The 23,745-nt window shown below is 58.7% G+C and overlaps 1 protein-coding gene across 3 annotated transcripts; it reads right to left on the reverse strand.

Annotated features, from left to right (window-relative positions):
• On the reverse strand, positions 1–23,533 carry MYO1C (myosin IC). Of its 3 annotated transcripts, none has more exons than XM_059148379.1 (32): positions 23,298–23,533; positions 16,069–16,224; positions 15,820–15,935; positions 15,037–15,235; positions 14,880–14,960; positions 13,032–13,211; positions 12,846–12,944; positions 12,556–12,669; positions 12,397–12,468; positions 12,003–12,122; positions 11,829–11,911; positions 11,554–11,659; positions 11,356–11,436; positions 10,977–11,068; positions 8,931–9,025; positions 8,804–8,850; positions 8,603–8,683; positions 5,864–5,969; positions 5,641–5,758; positions 4,776–4,889; positions 4,621–4,697; positions 4,238–4,306; positions 4,052–4,136; positions 3,793–3,952; positions 3,415–3,498; positions 2,605–2,698; positions 2,452–2,507; positions 2,183–2,318; positions 2,028–2,098; positions 1,839–1,936; positions 1,665–1,764; positions 1–1,216 (listed from the first exon to the last, which is right to left on the reverse strand). In XM_059148379.1, exons 1-32 carry the CDS (start codon positions 23,370–23,372, stop codon positions 1,190–1,192), a joined length of 3,192 nt encoding a protein of 1,063 aa, XP_059004362.1. In that variant the 5' UTR covers positions 23,373–23,533; the 3' UTR covers positions 1–1,189. The 3 variants fall into 3 exon arrangements, with proteins under 3 accessions (XP_059004362.1, XP_059004364.1, XP_059004363.1); XM_059148381.1 differs by lacking the exon at positions 23,298–23,533 and adding an exon at positions 22,282–22,431; XM_059148380.1 differs by lacking the exon at positions 23,298–23,533 and adding an exon at positions 17,590–17,737.
• Positions 23,534–23,745: the final 212 nt, after the last annotated feature.

Here is a 23,745-nt window from a genome sequence, read left to right on the forward strand (position 1 = left end):
TGGCAAACACATATTGCTTTATTTAGTGTTTCTCTGGATTGCAGAAGTGTCAGCAGTGGGCTGAGACCTGCCCCAGGAGGGCAGAGGCAGTTGGGCAGCTCCCAGGCCCTCTGGGGAGGTGGGGGGAAGCAGCAGAAAGAGGTGATGCCTCCGCAGCTCCTCCCGAAGCCAGCCTCCTCCCCGGGCTCCCAGGATGGGGAGGGGGTCTGGGCCAGGAAAGGCCCGATATCCTTGAACTAGGGCCAAAGTATATAGACAAGGTGTTTGTCATTCTAAGGCATAGACTGGGGCAGGAGTGCTTCTCCCACCTGTTGGCCCCCAAGGGTGATTGCTGGTTAGGGAGCCCCATGCACCCTTAAAATACGAGCCTATCCCTGGGAGAGGCAGTGAGGTGTGCTGAAGACCGGGTTGCAGTCCCGTTTTGCCCCAACCTGCTAGATGAGGGGCAAGTCACTTCTTTTTGTGGGCCTCTGTCTCCTGCTCTGTCCCACCAGGAAGCTAGATTGCATGATTTCTGTGTTTGGCAAATTCTGTGGTCTAAACTCTTTCCTCCACTCCAGGACATCCTCAGGCTGGGGTGAGGATTCTGGAAGGGTATTTTAAGGCAGGAAGAAGGGGGGCGCAGGCAAAGGTGGTCTCAGCCCCCAGCGGGATGTCGGAGTGGGTGGCGAAGGGTATAGGTGGGCAGACAGGTGGACAGACAGAAAGGTGCCAAGGGAATGAGAAGAGGGTGGCCTGGGCAGGAAAGAGGGCACCAGGGCCCAGACCGCCCAACCTCTTGGCTACATTCCCTGCCCTGCTAGAGTCAGGGAAAACACATCCAGTGTGCCTTGGGGATGGGCAAATGGCTTTTCTAAAAAATAGTTTCTTATAAAGCATCAAAAAATCTCAGAGAAAACCTCAGCAAAAGTTCCCTTCTCTCAAATATTTGGCATCAGCCTTGGGGCTGGCATGGCTGCCTCTGGCCCCGGCTTTCCTATTGCTGTGGCCCGGCCTGGCCCACATCTGGGGCAGCTCCCTGGCCCCCGCTGCTCCCTCAAGAGAGGGCTGAGCAAAAGGCAGGAGTTTGTAGGTGGGCTTCAAGGTGTCTCTGGGTCCCTGTCTAGAAGCTCGAGTCTTTGGTAAGTGGGAAGGGGAGGGGGGAGAAGCAAAGCGTTGGGAAGTGGAAAGGGGTCCAATGGCGCCTTCATCACCGAGAGTTCAGCCGTGGGGCCACCTGTGAGCGCAGGAAGAGATACTCAAGTAGTGAGCAGGAAGCGGACAGAGGAGCTCTGGGTACATAACGTACAGTGGTGGTGTGAGGGGTGGGTGCCTGGTGACCTCAGTCTTGGAGACTGATCCTATACTCACATAGGACTCCCCGTCTTGCCCAAGTGGGCCTTGACTCCAGCAACCCCTGAACACCCTTAGGTCTTCCCCACATCCCCATGCTGCCATCTTTGTAACCATCAGCACTGTAGGGGCTCAAAGGGCCCTGTTCTCTGAGTCTCAATGTGTAATAGGTTGAAAGAGGTAGTTTGGTGCCCCCCGCCCCAGGGACAAAGACCCATGGATGGGGTGCCCAGGCTCTGCCAAGCTGACAAGGAAGCGTGGACACTCGAAGCTCACCCTAGCCCTGAGACTACTAGTTGGGAGGCAGGCTGTCACCTGCTGGTGCCACTCACCACAGCCAGGTGTCCGTTCTTGGCCTTGGTGATGAGTAGTTCTGAGCCAGGCGTGAAGTCGATGGTGCCATCCCTGCCGGGGCCCCCAGCGAAGGTGATGCTGGAAGAAAGGGAATGTGTGAGGGCCACCTGCAGGTGCATGCGTGGGCCCCTCCCCACCCCCAACTGCCTCACCTGCCCTGGTTGATGTTAATGTTGTTCACGCGGTCAGCGCTGATCGCGGTCTTGGTCAGTGTCTCAATCACGTGGTCACTCTGCAGCACCACATCCCCCTGGGAGGTCAGGGGGGGTCAGAAGAGGAATTGGGCCGCCCAGAGTTAAGGCGCACACCGCTGCCCTGCCTCCCAGGCCCCAAAGATGTACCTTCTGCTTGTTGTCCTCCCGCTGCACGTGCAGCACAAAGAGACTGTCACTCAGGCTACTGACGGAGATCCCTGAGGGGGAGGGCAGAGGTTAGGGGTTAAGGGTCAAGGGTCGGAGCTCAGGCCCTCCCTGAGCCACCCCGGGCTCCAACTCACCGGTCAGGTTGGCATAGTCGATCCTCTGCTTGACTTTGGCATCCTCAACAATGACCACGGCACTGGGTGTCAGCAGTAGCTGCCGGGAGCGGGCTTTGTAGCCCTTGCGGTCGTACTTCACCACTGGGACGGCATACTGTGGGCAGTGGGAAAGGGGGGTCAGGGGAGGGGCTGAGGGGGGCTCCAGGGCCACCCGCTGTTCTCTTTCCAGGGCCTAAGCATCCCCACCTCCTCACCACAGGCCTCAGGCTGCAGAACCGGAGTCTCACCTGGATGGGCTCAGAGCCGAGGGCCTGTAGCACTTTGGGGCTGATCTCGTCCGCACCTGCAACCCGGACAGGGGGGCAGGAAGTAAGAGGAGGGGAGAGGGGACCAAGCCGGATGGTGCTGGAGGGTCAGAGCACTGGAAGTCAGGGGCTCACCAAGCCGTGTGCTGATGAAGAGCCTGGGGACACTCTGGGGGTAATTGTCCTTCTTGCCCCTGAAGATCTCACTAGCCACGGCTTTCTGCTGCAGCTGAGAAGGTGAGAGGCAGGGGGAGGTATGAGAAGGGATGGGAACCCTCATGGGGGCCAGAAGGGGCAGGCCAGCCTCAGGAACTGAGCAAGCCTCTTGCTCTCTCTCGGGCCCCAGCACCAGAGGCCAAGCCCTGCCGCCCACTCTCCTGTTGACCCCTCGTGTGCTTTGCCCCCATCCCCAATGACAAGGCAGAGGGCTTCCCAGAAGGGCATGACAGCACTGTCAGGGGCCAGGCTCAACTTTGGGGCTAAGTGTCCATCATACCAGGCTCCTAGGCCCCCAGTATTCAGCCCTAGCTTAGCATCTTGAAGCTGGCCGATTGCAAAACTAGCACAGATCATCTAGGCTGACGGGTCCTTTAATAAGACCCCACACTGAATTGCCAAATACAGGCACAGCGGTCACCGATGCCCACCTCTGGTATCATAGCAGGCATTACCCTGATCAGACTGAACCTGCGGTCTTTTCAACCCAGGGCTCTGGGGAGCCCCTACCAGTCCAGTGGCACTGGCGGAGAAACCAGTCTTATCTGCCACCCAAAATCCATTCCAACCTTGGTTTCATACATGAGGACAAACAGGGCCCAGGACCCATCTGAGGCCATGCTGCCCCCCGGGACTAAAGTGCTCCTTCCTGGCCAGCACTCTCCGAGGGGTGCCCACAGCCTCCCTGACCCCCTGGCCGGTCCACGCCCCGCTCCCTGCTCTGCGCACCTGATGTTTCCACTCGGGGCTGATACTCCGGCAGTACTTCCACACCATGTTCTTCATGCACAGCTCCCGTAGGAGCTCCGAGGCCTGAGGGGCACAAATGAGGTCAGGGCAACTGGACGCCCTGGCTTCCTTCCCTCTGAAGATACCTGGCAGATGCCTGCAATGGGGGCCACTGCTGAAGCGACACCCCCGCCACCTGGACAACCCTCTCATTCCTGAGTTCTTTCTCTCGAAAGAGCTCGTTCTCCATGGCCCAGCTCCAGTTCCCCTCCCCTGGGGAGTCCTCCAGATCCTTCTCTGGCCACAAGACTATTGGGGTGCCTCCGCCCCACGGTGAGCGCCTTTGTGGTCCCAAGGTCAGCAGGGAAGGCCACCAACCTCACGCAGGGCAGCCGGTGGCGTAGGCCAGGAAGTGTCCAAGACATTCCGGGGCAGTTGCCGCCGCAGGTTGAGCAAAAAAGAGGTGCGCACGTGGTCCAAGAAGAAGGCATTCTCTGGGCAACGGGGTGCATGGCGCAGGATGAACCCGCGGATGAGCCTGGGGGTGGGGGCCCCAAAGGGGCAGTGGTGAGAAGCCTGGAGACCTCCGCCCCTCTCCCTGCTCTGCACCACCCCCTGGGCCTGCCCCCAAGCTCACCGCCTGATCGTCTGTGCAGCCCACTTTCTCTTGGCTGCCTTCCTCCGGCCCAGCGTTCCCCGCCACCAGGACTGGATGCAGATGGCTGTGGAGACCACAGGATGGCTGACCCTGACCTCCTCACCTCAGTGGCCCACCCTAGCCCCAGACCCTGCCCCTCCTGCAGACCCTTGGGTCCCCCCGAACCTGATCGCTTCACCCTCAGGAATTTCTGTCGCCAGTGAAAGCCCCTCCAGGTGGCCTGGATCTTCGTGGCTGTGGTTGGGAAAGAAAGTCCATTGGCCAGAGCCCTAGGGCATCAGCTGGGGGTCTTGGGTTGCCCCAGCTCACCGAGGGGCATGAATGAGGGAGTGGCCCAAAGAGCGACTGATCAAAAGGATATTAAGCAAAGAGAGCATGTGAAGGAGAGAAGGAGGGGGCAAAGAAATGAGTACCGCTGGGGCGGGGCTGGAGCTGGTGAGGTGGAGGGAAGCTGAATGTGGATGAGGCAGGGCCTCAATGCAGAGAATACTCTCCTGTTCCCCAGAACAGACCCCACTGGGACAGGAATGGTGGGGCCTCTCTCTTACCCAGGCTCTGCCGCCGGACTTCCAGGGCATCCTCTGTGGCAAACAGGGTCTTGGGGAAGCGGATGAAGATCTTGGTCCTGAAAGGCAGTAGAGATCAGCCCCTGCCTGCCACCCCCGGGTCCCCCAAACACTGGGGACAGGCAGGCACCACTCACCTGCCCATCTTGTACTCCTCTGGCTTGTAGCCCAGGTGCCTGACCAGCACAGCCACCCCGTCCTGGGGCCGTCCTGCCCATGTGGGCCATGTCTCCGGGCACAGAGACTTGTATCTGGGGACAGGAGGGGCAGAGAGATACACCCCCCTTCCAATCAATGCGCACCTGCTGGGTACTCCCACCGCAGCCATGGAAAGCCAGGGAGTTCGCTCTGTCACCACACCCATTTAAAAGAGGACGAAACTGAGGCCACAGGGCTAGAAAGTGTCAGCGATGGAATTCACACCTGACTGACTCCCCAGTCCCTAGCTCAGACGAACCACAATGCTCCTGTATCCTTTCTGAGCTAATATGAAACCCTGTCCTCGGGCGCCTGGGTGGCTCAGTGGGTTAAGTCGCTGCCTTTGGCTCAGGTCATGATCTCAGGGTTCTGGGATCGAGTCCCGCATCAGGCTCTCTGCTCAGCAGGGAGCCTGCTTTCCTCTCTCTCTCTCTCTGCCTGCCTCTCTGTCAAATAAACAAAAAAGAAAAAAAAAAAAAGAAACCCTGTCCTCTTCATAGGCTTCCCCATCTCCTCTGGTGACAAGCATGTGGATGCCTGCCTGTGGATCCCCAACCAGGTGCTCTGTGAGAGCAGGGCTGGAAGGAGTCGGGGCTGGGGGAAGGGACCTGATGTTCTGTCCACCTAGTTTGATAGCAGGCTTACAGAAGGGAGAGGCCCCTGGCATGCGTCCCACAGCGGTTCAGAAGCTGAGTGTCCTAGTCTCCGAAATGGGGCTGACAATCCCTGTCCCACTCTCAGGATCTAGAAAGCTCCTAGCCTCCTACTCCCTTTCCCACACGCTGAGCCAGGCCGTACCCCTACCTCTGCAGGAAAGCTTCATATTTGCGGCGATAGGCAAAGCCGGCTCTGCGCACGCGCAGGTTCTCCATCAACCCTAAGTACTTCACCTGGTGCCGGATCAGCACTTCGTCAAAGCGGCCTGGGGGAGGGGTGACAGGGTGGTCAGCGGACCCTCACAGATGGACGGCCCATCGCCTCTGCAGGGGAGACCCGGCTCTTGGTCTCCGGGGTGGGCGGGGCCTACCGGGCTGTTTGGCGTCGTTGGGCTTGATGCAGCGGACATAGGCGGGCTCCTTGGACTTGAGGATCTCCACCAGCTGCAGGAGGCTCATCTTGAACTGGGTGGCAACCTGGCCCGCCAAGGTGAAGGAGAGGTTGGCTAAGGCCTTGGATCCCTGCAGCTGCCCCTCACTGGGCGAACTGCTGAACCGTGCAGAGGACCCTTCCTGGAGCATAGCAGTGCCAATTCCCACAGCCTCCCTGCGCCCTGCTTCTTTCTTCCTTCTGCCGGCCCTCCATCCCAGTAGAGAAAGGGGCCAGACTGGACTAAGCACTTCAACTTGGGAACCTCACTCCCATCTAAAAGCCCTGCTCATGGGGCGCCTGGGTGGCTCAATGGGTTAAAGCCTCTGCCTCTGGCTCAGGTCGTGATCCCAGGGTCCTGGAATCGAGCCCCGCACTGGGCTCTCCGCTCTGCGGGGAGCCTGCTTCCTCCTCTTCCTGCCTACCTCTCTGCCTACTTGTGATCTCTGTCTGTCAAATAAATAAATAGAATCTTTAAAAAAAATAAAAATAAAACCTTACTCGGGGGCACCTGGCTGGCTCACTTGGTGGAGCACAGGACTCTTGATCTCAGGGTTGCGGGTTCGAGCCCCACGTTGGGTGTAGAGATTACTTAAAAAAAAAAAAATCTTAAAAAAAAAATCATTAAAAACCCTGCTCAGATCTCCCCACAACCCTAATTCTACATTTCCCTTTGATGCCTGCTCTTGCTCTTTCTAGAATTTCAAGGCCACATTCCTTAACAAAGCACCTTGCTCCTAGGCAGCCAACCTTTATCTCTGCACACTGCTCGCCAGGACCTCCAAGGGTCTCAGAACTGTGAGAGCAGCAGACCTGTCAAGAGATCTGCAATCCCACTAATGACAGAGGTGTATGTCTCGGGGTACCAGAAGCATCGAGAAGGGGCAACTAATCTAGTCTGTGGTGCAGGGGACATCAGAAAGGCCTGTCTAGACATGACCCTTGGGCTGAGATTTATTTATTTATTTTTTTTTTTAAAGATTTTATTTATTTATTTGACAGAGAGAAATCACAAGTAGATGGAGAGGCAGGCAGAGAGAGAGAGAGAGAGGGAAGCAGGCTCCCCGCTGAGCAGAGAGCCCGACGCGGGACTCGATCCCAGGACCCTGAGATCATGACCTGAGCCGAAGGCAGCGGCTTAACCCACTGAGCCACCCAGGCGCCCTGAGATTTAAAGGATAAGTAAGAAATAGCCAGAAGGAAGAGAGGACAAAAAGGTATTCGGGCAGAGGGACAACCTCTGCAAATGTTCTATGAACCCAGGGAGCTAAAAGCAGTGCAAGGACCCAGGTGGGGAGTCAACCAGATAGGATTAGAGAGGCAGGCAGAGGCCAGTATCATGACAGGGCTGGAAAGTCACATTAGGGAGACTGACTTATCCTGAGGGAAAAAAGGGAGCCAGTGAGGAATCTGTAGTGAGGGAAGAGCAGGCACAGATCTGCATTCTGGACTATCTCTAAGGGCATCTGTGAAGTGTGGGTGGCAAGGGCAGCTAGGAAGCCAGGAGGGCAGGGAGGATGGTAGCTGGCTCAGGGGTTAAGGGGAGGGGCCGAGAAGGAGTTGAGGAGTACTCAGGCAGCAGAAACTGCCAAGAGCCAGCAGCGATCTAGATGAGGGAGATGGAGGTGACTGAAGAAGTCACAGAGGTTGCCCAGGTATCTGGCATGTGGCACTGGGTGGAGGGTGATCCTTGTCTTGAGTTAGGGACACAGAAAGAACAGGCCCATGGCACTGTGCCATCAAGGGCCCATTTTAGACCAGTGGAGTCCAGCTTGCCAGGGAGCTGCTGGCGATCAGGACATAACACGAACCCGCAGCCGCTGGAGAGGCCCGGACAGTGCTGCCTGTGTCCTCCCACCGCGGGAGGATGTGGGGTACACAGCAAAGAGCAGAAGCCTGGGGGTCAGACGCTGGCCACCCACGGTCTCCACACCTTCCCTGCTGGCTTGTCTGGGCCTGCAAGCTTCCACGGCTTCCACCTCTGACACAGCATCTGGGCCCTCCTCCTGCCATACCCCACAGCCACACCTCTGCCCCAGGCTCACTGCAGCTCTCCCAGCATCACGCACCATGGGCCACACCTGCCCTTCCCAGCTGCTTTCCTCGATGATGTCACTCCCCTGTCTCCTAGTCTTTTCGGGGCTCTGTTGGTCCGTGCTGGGCCCCTCGATGCCTACAGTGCCCTCCCACAGGTCCCTCTGTCAAGCACCTACTCTGTCCCAAGTTATCTCAGATGCGTCCTTTTCTAGGAAGCCTTCCCTGACCACCAATCCACAACCCCCCACCACCAGGCAATTTGCTGTTCCCTATTCTGTTTCCAAAGCACCCTGTGTGTATTGCTATGAAAGCACCTATTCATCTTGGCATCCTAAGTGCCTCATAACATCTGATCCAAACGTCTGCTGAGTGGGTGGATGGACACCAGTGCCCACGCACAGACAAGTTCCCGCAAGGACTCAGGTGTGCCCACGTGGGTCTACGGTTAGGGCCAGGCACGCTCAAAGCAGCACACATAGACGTGCCCCCGGGCAGCTGCCAAGACGCAGACAGAGGTGTACCAGTGAACACACAGTGCCCGTGCACACCGCCAGCTCCTGGCTCACGCAGGCACACATCCACACATCCCCAAACACACGTGCATACACACACACATGCCCCTCAGGTCCCACAGCCTCCACACCGTCTCTGGCCGCTTCTTGTCGCTGAGCTCACTCCGGTCGAAGCATTGGCTCATGATGGGATTTTCAGAGCTGCACATGGTCTGTGAGGGCAGAGCATGGGGGTGGGGGGGCGGTCGTCAGGGCGTGGGGCAGGCAGGACAGATTCCTGGAGTGGGGTCAGTCGTGCCCGGACCCTAATCCCTCTCCCCAGTCTTCCTCACCTCCTTCAGGTTCCGGAAGAGAAGGTCATTGTTTTTATCCAGAAACCCTGGGACAGGGGAGCAGACGCAAAATGAGGGAGAGCTTCTCTCCCTGCCCACTGGAGGGACCCAGCTCAAGAATCCTCACCAGTCACGCTGTAGGTCACCTCTCCAGCATAGTGCAGAAGGCGGAACTCCCCACGTTCCAGAGATTTCCGGGTCCGCTGATCAGCCAGCTTGTGCCTGGGGAAGGAGAGGAAGCTACAGACTGCTGGCCTGAGCCATGCCCCCATCTGCTGAAGAGGCTTGAGAGGAATGAGGCATCCGGGAAGGAGCAGGTATGCCTGGGGCCAAGCCATAGCCCTCACCACCAGGCGGGAGACAGGGTGAGCCATTAGCCTCCCGGCACAGAGACTGACTGTCCCGGAGGCTTGGGGAGGCCTATACCCTTACCCAGGGTCCCACAGTGCCAGGACCAGGCCCTAAGCCTCCACACTCCTGGTGCTCGCTGGCCAGAGGGCTGCGTTCATTGCCTAGGGCTGTTGCATGACTCTGCTCAGAGGGTTGAGCGCTGCCCATTACATTTTAAGAATGAAATCCACCCCCAAAGATCACTTAAACCTTAAGCATGTTTCTATCCTTTAACCCATTGTCTACTTTTTTTTTTTTTTTTTAATTAGACAGAGATCGCAAGTAGGTAGAGGGGCAGGCAGAGAAAGAGGAGGAAGCAGGCTCCCTGCTGAGCAGAGAGCCAGATGCAGGGCTCAATCCCAGGACCCTGGGATCATGACCTGAGCCGAAGGCAGAGGCTTTAACCCACTGAGCCACCAGGCGCCCCCCACTGTCTACTTTTTTTTTTTAAGATTTTATTTTATTTATTTATTTTTTTAAGATTTTATTTATCCACCTGACAGATAGAGATCACAAGTAGGCTGAGAGGCAGGCAGAGAGAGTGAGGAGGAAGCAGGCTCCCTGCTGAGCAGAGAGCCCGATGCGGGGCTCGATCCCAGGATCCTGAGATCATGACCCGAGCCGAAGGCAGAGGCTTTAACCCACTGAGCCACCCAGGCGCCCCAAAAGATTTTATTTATTTATTTGACAGAGATCACAAGTAGGCAGAGAGGCAGGCAGAGAGAGAAAGAGGAGGAAGCAGGCTCCCCGCTGAGCAGGGCTCAATCCCAGGACCCTGGGATCACGACCTGAGCCACCGAAGGCAGAGACTTTAACCCACTGAGCCAACCAGGCGCCCCCCCCCCCATTGTCTACTTTTAAGGACTATTCCAAGCAACTAACCAGAGAGATATAGGCAGAGATTTAAGGCACAAAGATGTCTGTGGCAGCTTTGCTACCCAGCAGAAACCTGGAGGCTGGGGGATCCGTGAGTTAGGGCCACTGGAGGAAGTGTTTTGAGGAAATTTTTCGGTTTGATTATACGGGAAGATAGTCAGGATATAACATGATCCTGAACCTAAGACACAATAAGTTCTCAGCTATAAAGAAAAAAAATGCCATATAGAAAAAGGCAGGAAGGAAATGCCTCAAATTGTTAAGAGTGATGACCTCTGGGTGACAGGATAACTAGCGGCTTTCACACACATTCCAACTTTTCTCTAATGAGCAACATTATGTTTGCAATCTGAAAAGGTTTTTCAGATACAATTAAGCAAAAAATGCTCTGGGCTTTGGCAGTCCACCGCTCCAGGCCTGAGTCCGAGCTTTGTGGCTTACTGAGCACGGGATAACCTTGGGCAAACGGCTTCACCTCTTGGAGCCTCAGGAAAGTGGAGAGAGCACCCCAAGTCAGCCCTTCCAGGGTTGCGTGGGGTTAGAGGAGGTGAGCGGAAGACAAGCGGCGGGACAGAGCTGGGACACAGGTGTGCTTGCTTCTCTTCTTCCCCTTTCGACTTGAGGGGATTCCTTAAAGAAAAAACCAACTTCCAAATAAGGAAACTAAAAAATCTGTAGCAAGTTTCCTTCTTAAACAGGAATCAAGAGGGAGCCACGCTCCTCTTAGCTTCTCACATTGTGGATGCCCTGGCTGTGGCTTTGCATGTCCGTCCTCAACTTACACCTCCCCTAGTCATCTCCTTGTGGCCAGTGGTTTAGGACCCTGTGTGGGGGTCTCACACTTCACAGGCTCTGCCCCCAGGGGGCCCTTGTCCCTAAGCTGCTTTACCACCCTGCTTATGCTTACGTCAGGAAGTGTGGATGGTGCTTGATTGTGTCCTCCAGCTTCTCCAGGAAGGTCAGATCTGTGGCCTCCCCTGGGCGCAGACATTCCTCATCCTGGGGGTGTGGCAGAGGGCGAGGGATATATCAGGGAAGGAGCTGGAGAGCACAGGAGGCTCAGGAGCAACGAGCCAGGAAGCATGGATGCAGGGGCCCTGGGCAGCTCGTGCAGAGGCTTATAGACCAGGCTGGCCCCTCACTTCACCCTCCACGCACAGCCCTGCCCTGTCCCGGCTCAACACTGAGCTTGGGCCCGCTGTGGACATGCCTAAGAGAATGGGGCAAGGAGCAGCACCCTCCCACCTAGCCTTCGACATGAGGCCTTGGAGGAGCAGAGGACTCACCAAAATGGAGATGATGCCCTTGAACTTCTCCTCCACCAGGTCACAGATGATCTTATTGTTGAAATATTGGACAGGCTCCCACTGAGGGGCAAAAGGGAAGGAAGGCATCATCCTGGGGTCCTAGGACCTCTTCCAGGAGACCCCAGTGCCTGGCTTCCTACGGGGTGTCCCCAGGGACAGCTGCAGGCTCGCACCCACCGCGATGCCCTCTGCCTCATATTCCTCCTGCTCCGACTTGAGGGTGAGCTCAATGAACAGCTGCTGCAGCTTCTCGTTGCAGTAATTGATGCAGAACTGCTCAAAGCTGCGAGGGAAACAGAAGAGCTCATGGTAGGTTGACGGGGACACAGGACCAGGAGCAGCAGGCAGACTGGACGAGGTCTCTGAGCAGCTAAGGGAGGACCCGAGGTGGCTAGGGAACATGAGGTGGGGAAGAGGGGAGGAGAGAGAGGCAGGGGAAAGGGGGTACTGACCTGTTGTGCTGAAACACTTCAAAGCCATAAATGTCCAGGAGCCCAAGGACTGTGGTGCTCCGCCAGCTGGGGCTCTCAGCATCCTAGGGCCAAGAGCGTGGGTCCCCGTATTTGACGGCTCCCAGCCCCAGGCCTCCCTGCTGTTTCGGAAGCCACCCCAGGCCAAGCCCTCACCTTGGAGGCCAGCGACCTGTTGATCTTCCTGACCAGCCAGGTGAAAGTGCGACTGTACACAGCCTTGGCAAGGGCGTCTCGCGCATATGCAGCCTGTTCCAGGTTCAGTGGGCTCAGGAGCTGCCGGCCAAGGGGAGACGGGAGAGGAATGCTGTGGACCCCTTTCCATCCCTCTCTTCTACGCACTCAGCCTCAACACCAGAAACCCGCAACCACTCTGTCCTCCCCGCCCCTGGTGAGCCTTACGGGTGGGGGACACCAGGGGAGGCCATGGTGGCCCCATCAGAGGGAAGAGGTTTTAGGGACCAGAGGCCTCATTCCCGGAGGCAGGAGTCTTAGAGAGACCTGGGAGCACCCACCACCCTGCAGCCCTGAAACAGAGGCCCGGCCTCACCTCCTCTCCCTTGGCAATAATCTTTCTGTGCGTCAGGGATTCCCGCAATGTGGGGCCGTCCACGCCGAGCAGCTGCGGGGAGGGGGTGGACACAGTGAGCGTACACGCCTCCTGGCCCCCACTGCCCTGCCCCCCCCTTTCCTCAGCCCGCTCGCTCACCCGGGTCAGGTACTTGAGCTGGTTCTCGGTGGTGACCTGGGCATTGCTCTCCTCATCCGCGGCAAAGTGGATGTTGCCCAAATGTAGGACACTGGCCACAATACTGAGCAGGTCCTGGGTGAAGAGGGTGGGGGGCACGTGCCGGGGGAGTCACAGGAGGGGCAGAGAGCCCATGAAGGCCACTGATGGACTGTGGGCAGGGGGGTCCAGTGCCTGAGAGAAGCAGTGGGCTACAGAAGATTTTCAGGGCGTAGAGGAAGGAAAGGGAAGGTCCCCAGCACTGGTCTCACCTCAACCTCCTCCTCAGTGAAGTCAATGACTGTCAGAGCCTTCCTGACCACCTTCCAGTCACTCTTGTCATTGATGGAGGAGACTTTGGCACACTGGCCCTGTGGGGGCAGGGAGGGCGGAGCCGAGTTAGCGGCTGTGGAGCCGTGCACCTAGGGGGCCGTCCGCCCTGCCTGCCTGCTCCGCACCTTCACTAGGTACAGGTAGCTCTGGGGGTTCCGGTCCAAGCCCAGCCTGCGCAGCATGTCCTCCTCGCCGCCTTCCAGCAGCTGGTAGAAGACGTGGAAGTTCCTCTCGCCGTGGTTCTGGTGCACCACCCGGGACTTCTCCAGGAGGTAACTAAGGATATGGCCGCCCACAGGCGCACCCTGTGGGCAGGCAGGATGTGGCGACTGTTCAGGGCACCTGAACTTCCCCTCAGCTTCCCCTCCTGCCTCGGCACTACTGGCCTCTGATTCCAGCGCAGCCCCTGGCTGCATGGACTCAGGTGAGTCACCCCCCTCTGGCCTCACAGTGTTCTCATCTAAGAAGTGGGGGCAGGTAGCCCCACTGACCAGACCTCTCCCCTTGGCTGTCCGATGGGCAGCTCACACCGACGGGCCTGCAACTGAACTCCTGGTGTCCCCCTCCTCAGACTAGCTCCTCGCTTCCCCTCTTGCCTGCTGGCCACTCTGCCCTTCTAGGTCTGTGGGCCAAGAAGTTTGCTGTCCTCTAGGAAGTTCTCAGTTCTCACTAACCTCATGTCTAGTCACACAGCTCATCCTGTTGCCGTCACCCTCAAAACACCCAGAGCCTACAATGCTGCCACACTCAGTCTCAGTCCTGTCACCTTGACGTAATAATCGTCAGCTTCCTAGCTGGTTTCCCTGCTTGGCCTGCTTCTCCTATACCATCTACTCTCAACAAAGCACCATAGGGATCTCTCTGAGAGAAAAGCCACATCATAACACGCTTCTGTTCCAAACCCTCCAGTGGTTTCCCTCCTACTCAGAGTTTTTTGTTTATTTCTTAATTTCAAGTTTTTTTTTTTTTTTAAGATTTTATTTATTTATTTGACAGAGAGAAATCACAAGTAGACGGAGAGGCAGGCAGAGAGAGAGAGAGGGAAGCAGGCTCCCTGCTGAGCAGAGAGCCCGATACGGGACTCGATCCCAGGACCCTGAGATCATGACCTGAGCTGAAGGCAGCGGCTTAACCCACTGAGCCACCCAGGCGCCCCTAATTTCAAGTTTTTATTTAAATTCAAGTTCATTAACATCTACTCAGAGTTTTGTTTTTGTGGGGTGGTGGTGGTTGTTGTTTGGCCGGTTGGCTTTTTTGAGAGAGAGGGAAAGGGAAAGAGAAAATCTCAAGCAGGCGCCCCACTGAACTTGGAGCCCGTTGCGGGGCTCACTCTCATTACCCTGAGATCATGACCTGAGCTGAAATCAAGAGTCAGCGCTTAAATAAGCCAGCCAAGTGGCCTCTACTCAGAGCTTCTAAAACAAGTTCTCATAAAGATCCAGAAGTGCCTGTACCATCCGGCCTTCTCTCCTGTTCCTTGGTGCCTTGCTCACTGGCCTCCCTGCTGTCCTTTAACACACCAAACACCCCCAACCCCAACTTGTGCTGACAAGTCCCTCTGACTGAACTCTCTCTCCCAGGTTATCTGCCAGCTCGCTCCCCTGCCTCCATCAGGCTTCCCGCCCCTCCCCCCAATCAGGCTTTTCCCAAACTACCACCTTCTCAGTGAGTCTCAATGAGGTCTCCCCTACCTGCCTTATTTAAAAATAGCAACTGCCCCCACCCCTTATCTCATTTTATTTTTTGCCATGGCACTTGTCCTAAATTACATTTTTCTGTTTAATGCCTACGTCTCTGGAGGCAGGATTTTTGTCTGTTTTGTTTCACTGCTGTACCACCAGCACTTGGAATAGCACCTAGCACACAGTAGGCACTCAATAAAGATTTGCTGGTACCAAAAGCCTGGCAAGTGGGCGCCTACCAAATGGGACTCCCACTCCCCATGCCCCCTGCCCTGACACATCCACGGGTACCTTGAAGTCAAACTGCACATCCATGTACTTCCCAAACCTGCTGGAGTTATCGTTCCGGAGGGTCTTGGCATTTCCAAAGGCCTAGGAGCGGAGGAGCAGGTATGAGGGATGTTTGGCATTGCCCCTCCCGCCCCGCAGACCCTTGCTGTCCCCTCACCTCCAGCACAGGGTTGCTCTGCAGCAGCCGGTCACGCACAGCACCACCCCTCTCCGGGGCTGGGCAGGTCTCGGCGTAGAACTGTAGCAGCCGCTTGGTGGCCTCTGTCTTGCCTGCCCCGCTCTCCCCGGAGATCATCACCGCCTGGTCCCGGCGCTCTGTGCGCAGTGCCCGGTACACAGTGTCAGCCACCGCGAACCTGGGGCAGAGGCTTGTTACAGGAGCTCCGGTGGGGAGACAAGATAGGAAGGGGAGGTGGATTCCCGTATCTGATTGGAGTCACCTATAGGTGGGGTTTGGGGGGGACCCTCAAGGGCATGGGTCAAGGGAGGTCCTTCCCAGTTGAAGATGGGGATCACTAGCACTCTCAGATGGAGGACGGAGATCACTTAGGGGTGGGGGTCCTAAAGGTCATTTAGGTAGAGGTTGGGGTTGGGAGGTTCCTCAGAGGTGGGGGTCAGAGAGTCATTAAGGTTGGGGGGCCATGCCCAGGTAGAGCTGGGTGAGGAAGGAGTTAGGGGTGGGAACTGGGGTGGGGGCTGGGGAGGTCCCACCCCAATGGTGTTGAGAAACTGATCTTAAGTGGGGATCAGGGTCACTCTAGGGTGAGGGATTATGGGACCCGTCACACATGTAAATAATGGTTCATCCCACATGGGAGGTTAGAGATATTCTAGAGCGAGGGACATGTGGGAGGTCAGGGGTATTCTAGAGCGAGGGTTGTGTGGGGTCATCTTAAGTGGAGATGAGCGGTCACTCCTGGAGAGGTTGGGGGTCACTCACAGGTGGGGCGGCACCTCGTAGAAGCTGACACCTCGGTAACGCTCCATGTGCTGTCGGCTATAGATCTGTAGGTCCCGGTAGGGGTTGACAGAGACCAGGACGGGGCCAATATAGGTCTGGGGGTTGGAGAAGGAGGGTCAGAAGTCTCTCCAAGAGGCTCCTGAGACCTCTTTCCCCCTCCACCCTGTGTCTGTGCCCACCCCCCAGTACCACTACCCCCGGCCCCGCCTCTTCCCATGCGGGCCTCACATAAATGAGATTCTCCCGGAACCGTCGCCGCAGGTTCTCGATGAAGGCAGCCTCACTGGTGAAGTTCTCCAGAAGCACGAAATCCTGTACACCCACCCGGTCGCGGGCCGTCAGGGCACTCTCCATGGTTACCCGCACCCCGTCACTGCCCAGGGCCTATAGGGAACACACCACGGGAGAGGGTCAGAGCCAGCAGGGTAAGGCACGGCTGCTTCTCCTCCACCTCAGCCTGTGGGACGCAGAGAACACCCAAGAGACAGACCGTGCTGGGTACAGTGGGGCTGGGTCACAGCAAGCTGTGGAACTCTGTGGAAGGCACATGGAATGCTGAAGACATGGGTCACACAGAACAGAGACCAGGTGGGACACATGGGACCCGGACAAAGGACCCTGGGGCACAGAAGATTCAGAGGACATGTGAAGTAAGGCCACCGAATCCAGGCAGGCTCTGCTTTTGTGCAGAGAAAAAGGGGTCATGAGGAGAAATCCCTGGAATAATCAGAAGAATGCTCTGTTGACCTTGGACAAATCCCCTTCTCCCTCTGGCTTGCTTCCTCCTCAAGAAGGAGGAGTTGAGTTAGACCAGGTGACCTCAGGTCCCTTAGCTCTGGACCACGTGTGACAGGTGCTCTGGTGGACAAATGGCTCAGAGTAAATTCTGCAGGCAGGGTGGGGCCGCCTCTGCCACCCGCGCCCAGCAAAATCTCCAGGGGCAGAGAGTTTAGGAACCAAGCAAGAGGCCACCCCCAGACCACATGAGGGGGATTCCCCCCCAGGGGGCCTCCCATCCCAGTTGGGATGGGCACTCACCCCAGAAGCTGGGTGGCGGGGGCTCCTTCTCATAGCTGGGCCACACCCTCTCCTCCAGCTGCCAGACTCCCCAGACACTTTCCTCCTGAGAGCCCCAGAAGCCTCAAGGGGGTGGGGTTTTACCACGGAAAGCCCATCTGCCTCCAGAGCATACAGGCTCAAGGAGGCCCTCGAACCACGCCACACTCTTCAAACGGGGGTGGTGGGGGAAGGGGGGACTCTAGGAAATCGACATGAAGAGTGTCCCTTGAGAGAAAAGTGTCACCTTGGAGAAAAACAAGGTGGCGGTGGTGGGAAGGGGTGAAGATCCCACAGAGGCCACCAATTCTCCTCCAACCACAGAGCACCCAGATCTCCGGTTTGGGGCACCCCTCTGGGTCTGGCCTGCCTCTCCCAGGCTTATCCCTCCCCGCCTCCCCCCCCCCCATCCTGTTCCGAAGCTGCTGCCAAATCTGGCCGAAGCTCCCGCCCCCTTGCCCTCTGAGTGACGGGTCTCCGTGCTCTCAGCCCTCCCCGAGGGCTCCTGGCCCGGCCCTGGGTCCGAGCGCCCCGCGGCCCTCCCTGCTCCTGCCTCTTTCCCCTGCAACTTTCCGGGACGTTTTTCCACCCGAAATTCCTGGGCCGCGCCCGCTTCCTGGCGGGGCCCAGGCGGCGCGGCGAGGCACAGAGGGACGCCCGGGACCCCCCGCCCTGCCCGCCACCTCCGCTCACCGACGCCCGGTAGCGCATCCTGCCACGCCGGCCTGGCGCCCTGCTAGGCTGCCCGTGCTCTTCGTCCCGGGCTCCGCGGCGGCGGCGGCGGCGGCGTCAGCGAGGGAGGGGCCGGCCCGCCCCCCGCGCCGCCCCCTCGGCGAGCCTCAGGAGCGCGGGACTCCCCAGCGGACCCCGCCTCCCTCGGAGTTCGGACTCGGACTTGAGGGTCCCAGTCCAGCTGGTGGGGGTGGGACAGGAACTAGGGGGGGGATCTCGGAGCGGGGGCGGAGGGGGGCGGGGCTCCCCTCCAGGCAGGGGCTCCGCCTGAGTCAGGTTTTCCAGGAGGGACGTCGTTGGTTCCAGGGTGGGGCCCGGAACCCGCACGGCGGCCGCGTCTATACGGACCCGGAACTCACTTCCGGGCCGTGTCTACACTACGCATCAGGCCAGGCGCGCGACGAGGGTTGAGTCCAGTGGATCCTGGAGGAAGCAGGATTTCCCTCCCCCCTCACCCCAATCTCGAGTCCCGGGAAAGTTAAAAATAGATCGAAATGTCCAAATACGGCAGGCGCGCCCAGGCGGGCGGAGCCTCGGTGCGGGACACTGTCCACCCCTATATACTCTCTGGGGGGTGGCCCTGTGTCTTTAATCCCCAAGAAAATCTCTCTAGGTTTCCCAATCAGTACGGAGCGAACACCCAAGAGACAGGGACGGCCACAGGGAGTCCGCCGAACGCGGTCTGTGTCCTGCCCCTATGGAAGTCTCATTTCCATCTGGAAAATGTACGTCCGAATTCCAGCATTTGGGGCCTATACCCTTCTCCCCTATCCCAGACACCCCAACTAAGGCCTCTGTGCCTCAGGGGCTCCTCAACTCTCTTTCTCCTCTGGAGGGAGCCTCCCTCTCTGGTCCTTCTGGATCCCCCAGGACACCCTCCTTCTCCCATACCAGCCCCGAGCAGCCGCACCCTCACTGGGATCTTGGAGGCGCTTAAGGAGCGAACTCCAGCTTAGATCCCACCTCTAGTGGAGGTGGTGATGGCTAAAAGCCTTTGATGCTTGCAAAAGACTGGGCTATTTCTTACAAGCAGTATGACTGGGAGCAAGTCCTTTGACTTCTTAGAACCTCCTCTTCATCCTTAAAATGTGGCTAATATCTACCTAAAAGGATGGTTGAGAAGGCTGAGATAAAAGCGCTAAGGCACTTCCCCGTCTCTCAGTAAGCACTTCCCTCTCTTGGCCTGATACTCATCCCACACGCGTTTGGGACAGACCTACTAAGAGCCAGGCCCCGGGCCAGACCGGACACACTTCTTATGTAGTGGGGAAAGCCCCTCAGGCGTGTCTGCCAGTTACGAGGAGCTCTAGAGAACTTCACCTGTTGCCCCACCCGACAGAAAAGGAACCTGAGGCGCAGTACGGCGGACACTGACTTGTCCTAGCGCGGGGTGGAGGGTGCGGGGAGGCAGAGTCCGGACCCAAAGCTCCAGCGCGCCCCTCCCTCCTACCCAGGCCTCCCCCGAGAGGGGAGTGAGGCTGCGGCAGGTGCGGGCTGCAGCCTCGTGGGGAGGCTCATTACCTCGAGAGCAACAGCCCTGCCGGAGCCAGGGCTCGGGGGACTCCGCGGGGGGTGGGGTGGGGGGTGGGAAAGGCACCAGCTGGGAGATGGGGCCTTCTGCAGGGGCGAGGGGACTGGGTGCGCAGCTGGGAGATGGGTGGGAGCGGAAGGCAGTGGTATTGAACGCCACCCACGGAGGCGGGCTCAGGGAGGAAGGGGACGCCCTCCGCTGTGCCCCCGGTTTTAAAATATAGAAGGGAGCGGAGAGGGGGACTCTGCCTGCAGCCCACCCAGGGCGGGGAGTGCCTTAGGGGGCTGGGGGAAACGAGGTCGAGCGAGCCCCCACCACAGCAGTGAGGAGGGGGCACCGGGATGGCACTGCGGCCGCTAGCGGGCGGGAGAGGAGGAGCTGAGAGTGGGCGGGGCTTCGCGACCGCAGAGGCCGCCCCGCCCGCTGCCTCGTCAAGCGGCTGGAATGAAGGGAATCCGCGTGCGGAGGGGTCCTGCCGGCCACCCCCCCACACACCCCGAGCCGCGCCGCCGCATTCCCGGGATGCCCGCTGGCTCCTCCACAGCCGCCGCCCAGCGGCGGAAGGAGGGGGCGTCTCTGCAGCAGGGCGGGCCGGAGGGGCGGCCCTAGCCCCGGCTCCGGCCGCCGCCCGCTCCGCCTCTCTGGTCCGGAGCGCCAGCCCCGGGGAGGGGGGCCGGGGGCGGGGAGTCGCGGGTGTGAGAGACGCTGCGACCCAGGCGGCAGCGCCAGGCGCTTCCTGCATTCTCTGCGCTGTTTTACGGTATTCCCTTCAATGCCCTGAAGCCAAACCACGAGCTCTGTGCTATTACCCTCCTCCTACAGATGGGGAGACTGAGGCTGGGCGAGGGCATGACTTGCTCATGATCCCAGGACTAGTAGAAGGAGGGGTGGGATTGGAACCGCGAACGCCAGCACTCACGGCTTCCGTAGAGCTGCCCCACCGGAGAAAGAGGCTGGTGGATTTCTAGGCTTCTGCTTCTCGGTAAAGGTTAAGTCGCTACCCTGCCAGGCTGGGACCTTCCTCAGTAACCCCGTGACTGCAGTGCCCAGTATTAAACCCTGTCGGTGTTGTGTGACTGTTGACATGTAGGCCTTGGGAGTAGCAGCTAGGAAGTGGGCACTGTTTTTGGGCTCCCAGCATGGCTCTGCACCTACGGGCTGGCGGCAGGCTGGGGAGAAGCCATGGCCACGTGAGTGAACCAGGACTTATTTCCCAAGAGTACCTCTGGGTCTCCTCCCACCCTTGTTTCCTGTAAAGGCAGGACCAGCTGACCTGGTCGTCCAGTGCCCTTTACCTAGTGTGAGCCAGGTGCCCTCTGGCCTGACATCTGGAGGAGTCGGGAAGGCAGTGGGCAGCCTCAAATGTCCAAAGGTCCTCAAAGCACCATGCGGGTCTGAAGCATTCTGAGGATCATCAGATTTTTCTAAAAGCTGATCTCTACTGAGGCAGCTTCATAGCCTATTGGAGAAGCAGAAAGAACCAGAGCCTATCTCCCCCGCAGCATAGTACTGGGCACAGAACAGGTGCTCAATTTATATTTACCAAAAATATCTTTTCTTAGGTCTGGGCCCAGGCTGCCCCAATAGGGGCTGTTTCAGACTCTAGGGAACTGTTGCGAGGGGCAGTGGAGGTGAAAGGTGGGGACTAAAGGTGGAGACCTTCCCTGCTCTCTACCTGATTGTTCACAGGGCCCTAGTCAAGGGCTATCCACTCTAGCTCTAGAACCATGAGCCTTTGGGCTGCCAGACACTTCGGCCTGGGGGTCCAGCAGAAGTAAACAGGGCACCTGACCTCTCCTCTTCATTCAATATCCTATACGTAGAAAGGAGGGGGGCACCTCCAGATAGTCATCACCATCTGACATCAAAAAGCCTCTTCCCCTCTCACCATTACTCACACCAAGGAGTCACCACCTGCTAGAACCTTCCCTCTGCTCCCCTCCTTCAACTTCTGCTCCTGGATCAGGCAGCAACCTCCAAACTGCCCTCCCTGCTTTCTTTCCTCCAATCCGTTTTCCCACGACAGCGTATAGTATTTACAAATGCATATCCGATCAATTAACATCTTATGTTAATAGAGTGTAAGTTTATAGGGCACCCTTCCGTGTGCCAAGCCCGTTCTTCACACCCAATGCTTCTTGCCAGGTGCCTGCATATAGACTCCAGCAATCCCGTGTCCTCAGTTTACCCCAGTGTGCCTGTGTTCTTGTGTGACCCCAGGTGTGGCCCTCTCCAGTCCCTTCTCTCCCCAAGAGTCTCTCAGCACCACGCACAGCAAGAAGGGTCTGCTCCCGCCCCTGTCACACGTGGCTCTCTCCCTAAGCTTCTTTGCACCTGCACCTTTCTTGGTCCTGCGCAACCTTCTCTCCTCACTTGACTGACTCTTAGTCATACTTGAACACGCAGCTCAGGTTTCACCTCCTCCAGAACCCCTTCCTGCCTCCCCCAATGCATAGCCCCCTCCTTATCGCATCACGCTCTAATTGCCGGTTTTCTCATCAGTTTCTCCCAGGAGACAGCTCCCGCCAGGGCGTACACCCAGCCCGGCACACAGTAGGGGCTCGGGAATCCCTCGTGGATGCCCGTACGAATGAATGAATCACAGAGCCCAGAGCGTGCCAGGAGTTGAACAAGGCCGTGGGCCAACCATTCATTCTCTCATTCATCTCGGAGACCCTGGCCGCCGCACTCACAGGCTCCCAGACGCGCGGGGAAACTGGCGCTGCCGGGCCCGGGATGGGGGGTGGGAGGGCGGAGTACGGGAAGGGGCGGGGCGCAGGCGGCCTCTCCGGAACCCAGAGGCAGAGCCTGGCTCTTGGAGGGGCCCGAAGGGCTCCCAGAGTGCCTGGGTCCTGCGACCCCAGCCGCCCCTCCCCCACTCAGGTTATCCACAAGTAATCTAAGCCTTCACGAGGCCGAATTCTGGGACCCCGCATAAGCTAAGCCGGGGTCGAGCCTCGGCCCCAGCGATCTCCGGACCGGCGACCCCCGCCTCCCGCACGGCAGCTCCGGCCTGGCTTGGCGCCCGGCCGCCTGCCCTTTTCCCCTTCCCACCCGCCAGCGGAGCCCTCCCGGGACCACGCGGCTTCTGCCCGCCCAGCGCCGGCGCCCCGCGTACCCACCGGCTCGGCTCTTCGGGTGCGCAGGCGGGGGCCAGGTTGGGCGGCGTGGCCGGCGCCTGAGTCCGCGGCCCCGGCACGCTCTCCCCGCCCAGGGCCCGCCCGGGGCCGGGCCGCTGCCTTTCGTCATCCCCAGGAGGGCCCAGACCCGGGCGCGCGCGCGCGCGCGAACACCCCGGCCCCGCCCCGGCCAACCCTGGCCGCGGCCCTCCGCCCGAGTCCGCCGAGACTTGGTGCCGCTCACTGTGCAACCAGCTCCCCGGACGGGGAGCGTCACGGTCACACACACGCAGACATTCGCAGACACGCACACACACACTCCCTCCTTCCTACACGCACAGAAACACACACACACACACACACACACACACACACACACACACACACTCCCTTCCTTCCTCCCTTCCTCCCTCCTCCACACCCGGCCCCCGTAGCTGCAGCGCTGGGTGGAAGGGTGCGTCTCCTCATCTTAGGGCCCCTTTGAAGCCTCAGAGCAAACCGAACGCTCTCCCCGCCCCCGCTAACTCGCCCCACTTTTGCCAGGCTAGGTCAGTTCTTCCCCATTTGTGACTGTCTCCCTCGCCTCTCCTTCCCTGCTCAAGCTACCGCTCTGAGCTGGCCAGTCCTAGCTCTTCGGGCCAGAAGAGACTGGAGGCAGGCACCGAGCGTGTACTATGCGGCTGGAGCATTACATACACCACCAGTCCTTTGGCCTCAGAGCAGTCCTGTCACCTAGGTGTTATGCACAGTTCACAGCCCAGCGTTGGGAGGACCGGGGAGATGGAGGAGGAAGGATTCAAACCCAGATCCCTCCTTTGAAAAATCCTGCTCTTCGAGGCACTTAAACTCTTACCCCTTCCTTCTTCCATTTATCCCTTCTTGTCCAGTCTGTTCCTGTCCCTAGGATCAGAACCCCTCCCCACTGCTCACCGCTTTCCTGAGGGGTCTGCTTGAGGGAGCTGCTGGGCCCTGGGAAGATATTGCCACCCTTTCTCCCCGCCCAGAGCATCCCAGCTTACAAGCTTGCAGGGCCTGTGGGGGTGAACCACGCGGATGATCTCCCCAGTGGGGATCAGCTCCACTTGCAGTGCCATCCTGCCGGTGGAAAGCCACGGTGTGCGCTGAGCGATGGGGCCACGGAGCAACGACCTGCCCGCCCACTGGCTCGGGCTGCTCCCTGAGCCAGGAATCTGGTCTCACACTGGGATGGCCACTTGGTTCAGCTTCAACTCCAGCCCCAGGGGAGGTGTCTGGTCCAGCTCCTCAGGACACAGCTGGAGCAGCCCAGGTCTGATTGGGAGGCCTCTTGGCCCAGCGGATTGGAGCAGGAAGAGGAGGGGCTGAGGGACTGAGGAAATGCCTGTTGTCCCAGGTAACCAGAGAGGCTGATACAGCCACTCCTGAGGGACCCTGGCCTCCAGGTCAAAGGGTGGGAGGTCTTTCTGCCCAACAGCTCTGTGGCCAGGC

Source organism: Mustela lutreola, chromosome 15, assembly GCF_030435805.1.
Source record: "Mustela lutreola isolate mMusLut2 chromosome 15, mMusLut2.pri, whole genome shotgun sequence".
NCBI classification, from domain to species: Eukaryota; Metazoa; Chordata; class Mammalia; order Carnivora; family Mustelidae; genus Mustela; species Mustela lutreola.

Excerpts from the sequence above, each read along its gene's own strand:
- MYO1C (XM_059148379.1), bottom strand. The coding sequence starts at position 23,372 with ATGGCACTGCAAGTGGAGCTGATCCCCACTGGGGAGATCATCCGCGTG. Across the intron at positions 12,945-13,031 it reads GCTACCTGTACCTAGTGAAG|GGCCAGTGTGCCAAAGTCTC; the intron begins GTGCGGAGCAGG and ends CTGCCCCCACAG. Across the intron at positions 4,890-5,640 it reads TATGAAGCTTTCCTGCAGAG|ATACAAGTCTCTGTGCCCGG; the intron begins GTAGGGGTACGG and ends TCCTGTCCCCAG.